Source organism: Tupaia chinensis, unplaced genomic scaffold (assembly GCF_000334495.1).
Source record: "Tupaia chinensis unplaced genomic scaffold, TupChi_1.0 Scaffold000101_1, whole genome shotgun sequence".
Taxonomy (NCBI): Eukaryota; Metazoa; Chordata; class Mammalia; order Scandentia; family Tupaiidae; genus Tupaia; species Tupaia belangeri.
In genome coordinates, this window is record NW_006159565.1 from 1,839,516 (window position 1) to 1,846,413 (window position 6,898).

General features: G+C 45.3%; 1 protein-coding gene across 2 annotated transcripts in view; it reads left to right on the top strand.

Annotated features, from left to right (window-relative positions):
• WIPI2 (WD repeat domain, phosphoinositide interacting 2) overlaps window positions 1-6,683 on the top strand; it is a 47,855-nt gene extending 41,172 nt beyond the window's left edge. Inside the window, exons 9-13 of one of the 2 annotated variants that reach the window (XM_014585964.2) lie at window positions 1,514-1,621; window positions 2,590-2,754; window positions 3,798-3,905; window positions 4,723-4,853; window positions 6,460-6,683. In XM_014585964.2, coding sequence (XP_014441450.1) covers window positions 1,514-1,621; window positions 2,590-2,754; window positions 3,798-3,905; window positions 4,723-4,853; window positions 6,460-6,572 — 625 coding nt within the window. In that variant the 3' untranslated portion in view covers window positions 6,573-6,683. The remainder of the gene's footprint in view (window positions 1-1,513; window positions 1,622-2,589; window positions 2,755-3,797; window positions 3,906-4,722; window positions 4,854-6,459) is intronic. The other variant, XM_014585965.2, reaches the window with a different exon arrangement.
• The last annotated feature ends 215 nt before the right edge of the window (window positions 6,684-6,898 follow it).

Genomic DNA, 6,898 nt, shown 5'->3' on the forward strand with positions numbered 1-6,898 from the left:
ACACCTCAGGCAGCCAGGTCACTGTGGTCATTTATTTCATGTGTCCTGTTACTCCCAGTTGTGTAAGTTCTCCCTGTGAAGTCATCCACTTCTCCCGGGGGTCCGCCATTCTTCAGACTTGAACCAGGCTGTTCTTTGAAGATGTGCATCTATTTAGGTCTCACACCTCACCTCACATCTTTCTCTGTCCCTCCCGTTACCTATAGGATTATCACCAGACCTCCTAACTATGGTTCTTAAGGCCTCCTGGCCTCTGCCCTTCCTTTCCTCCTTTTATCTCCCTTCCCCTGTGGTGCCCTGTCCCCACCATCCTGTACGTTCAGTTCCTTAGGGGAGCACATCTCTTCTAGTCTCATGTGCTGGTTCCTGTGCTTGAAATGTTGTGTCTTATGGCCTGACCAGCTTCTATAAATCTTTGGAGTTTAAGTCAGGTGTCAGTCACCCTCATGGAGGCCTTTCCTTGACTCTCACCTGGGCCACATCTTTGCTCTCTAGCACCTTCCACTTAGACGTTTTGGTACTTCTTTGCTAGTAGCAAACTTAGCCCCTGAGCTACAGACACCCCCATCACTGTAAGTTCTATTAAGGTGGAACCATTCCTTATTTATTCTCAGAGCTTAAGTACAATGTAAATACTCAGTAAATGTTTATTGAGTTGAGTAAAAAAACCCTTACTTATTGTTGACAGGGCTAAAAGTACCGAGTTTTTTAGGGTTATGAGAAAATTCACATTTATTTAGTGGCTTTGGGATTTTTACAGTAGTTTATAAAATACACTGTAAAGACTAGCATGTCAGAAGTTTTGCTCTGTTCTTAAACCTTATCAAGATTGTTCATTGGGAACCAGCAGTTAGCGTAATGGTTATGTCGCTGGACTCCCACGTAGTCGACCGCGGTTCATGTCCCGGACCCGGTGGCTTAAAACTCACGCCGGGCGCGTGTGCGTGCGTGCCCAAGATCCCAAGAAGAGAATGGAGGAGAAGGAATTGCGGCGTGACCATCCCCCCCGGGGGGTGATTTCTCGCTTTCTGTCTCTATGTCTTTCTCTGTCTGTCTGGCGAGCGCACGCGCCCTGTAGTGAAAACCTCTCCAAAAAAAAAAAAAGATTATTCATTTACCCTCCAGTGTGGTGAAAATTCCAATAATGTAATAATTCACTTTTTGTTTGCTAGTCTTAGGGCTATAAATCCATCCTAATTCAGCTAACCATGAGTCAGTGAAATCCTGATTTCCTTTGTGATTTGGAATCAGAAAAATTGGCTATTCAATAATTTGTTAAAATTTGTTCATACTTTCTATTACATTTCAGACATTTGTTCCTCTTAAGAAAATTTTTGGAAAGATATTTGGAGAGGAATAAAATTACATCGGTAGACCCAGGGATACCTATGATGGGACTTTCTTCTGTAACTTTAATTAGAGGTCCCTGGAGAAATGTTCCTGGCTTTGCTCGCCTGTGTTCACAGTGACAGAGACTCTTAGGCCCCCCTGACATGCTTTCTGAAACCCCCAGGTGCGTGAGTATCTGCTCATTGGCCTTCAGCATGGATGGCATGTTTCTCTCTGCGTCCAGCAACACTGAGACTGTGCACATCTTCAAACTCGAGACTGTGAAAGAAAAGTGAGTTGTTGCAAAGATGTTTGTTTTTTTGATGACCCCACTGATTGCCCGGATACAAACATAAACACTATCCTGCCCTGCCCTTGGGCACTATTTGCCATGGAGACCCAGGAACTGACTCTGGATGAGCACACTACATGCAGGCTTGGCTGTGATGTGGGCTATGTTCAGACAGTGGCCTTGAAGTCAAAGAGCCAGAGAGTAAGGCCAAGCATGTGAGGGCCTGAGGGGTCCAGGTGCATGGCTGCTGTCAGGGCCCACACCTGTCCTCACCCGCTGGAAGCACAGCAATGATTGGGCTGCACAGTGAGAGCACAGAGCTCACCTGCCCAGAGGGGAGCAGAGTAACAGGTGCTTCCCACTCTTAAAGCAGTTAAATCAGGTATCAGTGCATAAGTAAGGTTTGTGTGTGTGTGTGTGTGTGTGCCGGGATGGGGGGTCCTCTTAGGTTTTCTCTCATGAAACTTTGAAATACAATACAGTACAATACATCCCACTAGGATCAGTGTCTTTTGTTTCTCTGGTGTCTTACTCTAAGATGTAAGATAACTTGCAAGACATGTATGATGAAGCAGTAACAAAAATAGGCTACAGGAAAGAATGGTTTGACATTTATACTCAAGTTTTGGGAGACTTCATGTTAGAAAGACTTAACAGCAACTCATCAGTTTGGCCCTAAACATCCTCACATTTGCTGTGAGGGGAGGGAGTCCCAATTGTCTGCTGTAATGTGACTAGCTCCTTGCTTGAAACTGTTCTAGAGCCTGAGAGCCCCCCTCCTGTGACCCTTCCCAGGGGACACTCCCTAACCTTCTCAGGGCCTCAGGCGTCAGGTGTTTTCTCCAGCCCTCTTTTCCTTGAAGTATGGACAATTTCCCTTTCAGTTTCAGGGCTGTTTGTGTGTATGGGGCCTGCTGACTCTTAAGTGAGTAATCCAGCTTCATGGGTCTCATGGCATTTCCTTCTAGACCACCAGAAGAACCCACCACCTGGACCGGGTACTTTGGGAAGGTACTCATGGCATCCACCAGCTACCTGCCTTCTCAGGTGACAGAAATGTTCAACCAGGGCAGAGCCTTCGCCACAGTCCGCCTGCCATTCTGTGGCCATAAAAACATCTGCTCGCTCGCCACGTGAGTAGGAATGGGCACGCTCCTCCCTTCCCTTCTGCCCATGTACATCCCACCAAAGAAGTGGGTCAGGGCAGCTCGTTGGAGAGCACCGGGAATGATGTGTGATCCCTCCAGTGTCTCCTGACCCTGGAATAATCCACCAGCTCAGCACCGTGATTTAATCTAGAGTTACATGAATGGAAGGAACTATAAAGCGAACTGCCACAGATACAGACTTGAATACTTTCTCTGTAGTGTCCTAATTCTAAAGCATCATCCTGGATCTTTTTTTGTTGAGAATATCTAAGGTTAATGAAAAATATTAAGTCAAACCACATGAGCTTGCCAATATTTGACCTGTAAGGGCCTATAAAAACAGCAGTTACAGAGTTTGAGACTCTTTCTGTAGCATGGGGTATCTTAAGAACTTCACTGACTCCTATAAGCATTGCTGCCTTTAGAATCAAGTGATATGGGCTGGCAGGTGGTGTGGTGGTTAAGGTGCTGGACTCCCACGTGGCCAACCACAGTTCGAGTCCCAGACCTGGCAGCTTGCTTTCTCACTTTTCTCATCCCTCTCTCTCACTCTCTGGTGAGCACACGTGCCCTGTAGCAGATTTTTTTAAATGATGATTATTTTAATTAAATAATTCTTTTTTAAAATAAAGAATCCAGTGATAGAGGATCTTTGTGATTCTGAGTCTTATAAATGTTATTTCCCATCCTTGTTCTCAGACTAGTAGTATAGTTGAATAAGTTCTACAAAAATACCTACCCCTAGTAATCTGAGAAGACACGAAACCGATGTTCTGCCCTGTTCTTGTTTGGGATTCCATACTCATCTGCACTAAGTACATCCTTAGCCTTGATATTCTGAGCCCCAAGCAGCACTGTGTGCATGGTATTGTCCTCTTACATGCAGGTAGTATGTCGTGTGTGAAACAACCTGTGCTTATTTTGGCAGGATTTCTTTCTAGTCCTGCCAAAAGTAAGGCTGCTTGTTCAATAAGTTACTTTTTGCAGAGGTTGTGGTCCTAGAATTGGGTGCTTTTTCTTTTTCCTAGAATTCAGAAGATTCCCCGGTTACTGGTGGGAGCTTCTGATGGGTACTTGTACATGTACAACCTGGACCCACAGGAAGGAGGCGAGTGCACCCTGATGAAGCAGCACAAGTGAGTCTGCTCTGCTGGCTGCCAGCTTTTCTGCACCTCTCTGTACTCATGTCAGGCAATTGTGCGCCTCTTATGTGCTTGTTCTTGTCCTTGAAACCAGTGCCATGAGGGATGGAGTCCACTGTGACTGGCCCATTCCATTCAGGAGCTGCTCTTTCTAGGAGTGATTCTATCCTGACAGGAAGTAGTGTCAGCAGCAGGCTCCCGCTCTCCCGCACCTGACTGTGGACTCAGCTCAGTGACGGGGCCTGGAGAGAAGTAGCCTGTGGAGAAAGGAGTGTAGCATCGGGTCTTGTTCCTGAGTGTGGAGAGCACCGTTTTCAAAGGAGTGAAGGACTCAGCATAGTGTCTCTCACATTTTTTGAGAACCTATTGTCTCACTGTGAGATACAGTTTTTCTCTTTGAAAAGAGGAAATTTGTTCATTGGGAACTAGTGTAATTTGATTTTCTCTTACACTTTATTTTTTTTTAAGTTGTAGTAAGATAGTATAATACTTTTATAATTGGGTGGAAGTGGAGATTATTTTTCATAGTGAATTTTATTGATCATCCCCATCTTAAAAATGGAATAAGGTCACCTCACTAGGTCTGATTTTCTGCACCAGGCTTTTCATGTAAAAATCTGAGTGAACAGATACACACAAGAATTATTTTAAAGTACCAGAGTGTGACAACCACTTAGTTCTCTGACTGGCGAGTGACCTGGTGCTTCTGCTGAAGGCTGGCACAGCAGGCCCGGGAGCGGAGCTGTGATTGCACCCAGCTGCCCTTTCCACCAACTCTGGGTTTTGTTCTGTCATTCTCTCCTTTCTCCAGGTTAGACGGCAGCATGGAGACAGCCAGTGAAATCCTGGACTCTGCCTCTCACGACTGTCCCTTAGCAACTCAGACATATGGCACAGCTGTAGCAAAAGGTACTTACGTGCCTTCCTCTCCAACAAGACTTGGTAAGGGACATGACGCAATCTAAAGGGTCACTCATGCTGGTGACCTCCGTGTGGGTCTCAACTTGGTATTTTCACCAGAGTTGTCCACCCCCCACTTTCCACTGGGAAAGGGAAATGATCATTCCCAGATCAGTGGCAAGCTCTCATGAACTTGTGTTTTCAGAGCCTCTCAAGACTGAATTCATTGTCTCCTTTTTGAAGAAAAAATAGTTATCATGGCTCAGGCTACTGTGCCCGTGAATTGTGCCTCAACTTGCCATCTCTCACCTAAAATATCAATAGTACCCTAAGAAACACTGCCACATGTTTGTTCTTGGTCTTCACCCTCCCACCTGTTTAAGCATTCAGCAGATTTAGGCAGAATACCATCTTCTCCCTAGGGACCCTGAGGTGTGAGGGCTGCAGTGTCGATAGGGCTCCCTCTGGCTATAGATACTGGTCTGTTACCACATGGACAAATTTGAGTTTGTGCCCATCACATTCCATAGAAACCATTTTTCTCAGAAAAACCAAGCTGAGACAGCAGTTGGTATAATGGTTATGTCACTGGACTCCCATGTCCAGTGGTTGATCATGGTTCGATTCCAGGACCTGGTGGCTTAAACTCACACCAGGCATGTTTGCGTGTGTGCCCAAGATCCCGAGAGGAGAATGGAGGAGAAGAAATTTAGCATGACCATCCCCCTGGGGGATGGTTTTTCACTTTCTGTCTCTTTCTCTGTCTTTCTGGCGAGCACACATGCCCTTTAGCAAAAATCTCTCCAAAAAAAAAAATAATAATAATAGTAAACTGAACCCACGTGAGTGATTTTGTGGTTTATTATTCTTTCAAATGAAATTGCCCTTCTCACTAAAGAAAAAACAAATGCAACCTGGGGTTGGCAGGTGGCGTGGTAGTTAAGGACGCTGGCCTCCCATATGGCCGACCACAGTTTGAGTCCCAGACCTGGCAGCTTGCTTCTCACTTTCCCTCTCTCTCTCTGTCTTTCTCTGGTCAAATTTAATAATAAAGTTAAATAAAATAATTATTTTTTTAAAAAATGGAGCCTATCAGTAAGCCCCTGCTTGCTGTGCATATATTAGTTTGACATTTATGAATTTTGAAAAATAACACGACTTCATTTTTGAGCTGCCGAAGGCTGCAAAGACCTCGTTAATCAGGAAAGTGATTAAAATTTATAATCTGTGGGACCAGCAGATGGCATAGCAGTTACATTGCTGGTCTCCCACATGGCCAAACGCCGTTCGACTCCGAATCCCGGACCCAGTGGCTTGAAAATCATGCCAGGCACGTGTGCATGCATGCCCAAGATTCCAGGTAGAGAATGGAGGAGAAGGGATTACAGTGTGGTATCCCTCCTAGGGGTGATTGATTCCTCACTTACCCTCTCATTGTATCTGTCTTTCCCTCTCTGGCAAGTGCACGCACCCTAGGACAAAAACCTCTTAAATAGAGAGGGAGGGAGGGAAGAAGGAAAGAAGGAAGAGTTAACATAGGCTGCAGTTGAAAAAACTGATGCTTCCAGAGTCCAGCCTCCAGTTGGTGTCTCTGGGATCTGCATTTTGTTCCAGTTTCCCTGAGGATGACTTCACTGTCTCTTTGCAGCTTATACAGATGATCTGGGTGCAGTGGGTGGCGCTTGCCTGGAGGATGAGACAAGCGCCCTTCGCCTGGATGAAGATAGTGAGCACCCTCCCATGATTCTTCGGACAGATTGAACTGGACCTGTGAACTCTGACCCTGGAGCGGAGAACACTGGCTTGACAGAAGACTGTGCATTGCTGCTATGAACTTTGACCTGAATTGAGGGAAAGGATGGCAGAGACTTAAAAAAAAAAAAAAAAATCGTAGTGGTAGTCTAACTCCATACTGTTGAGAAAGTACATCATTTTCACTTCAGTGGCTTTTAATTCTGCTTATCAATTTTAGCTTTTTGTTTGTTTTCTCTTTTTGCCAAAATTAACTGTTTGGTGAAGCCCTCAAAACCTCCTTGCTTTGCATGCATGAATGTGCCAAGCCAGTGTAGGAGAGCTAGAAGCACCTT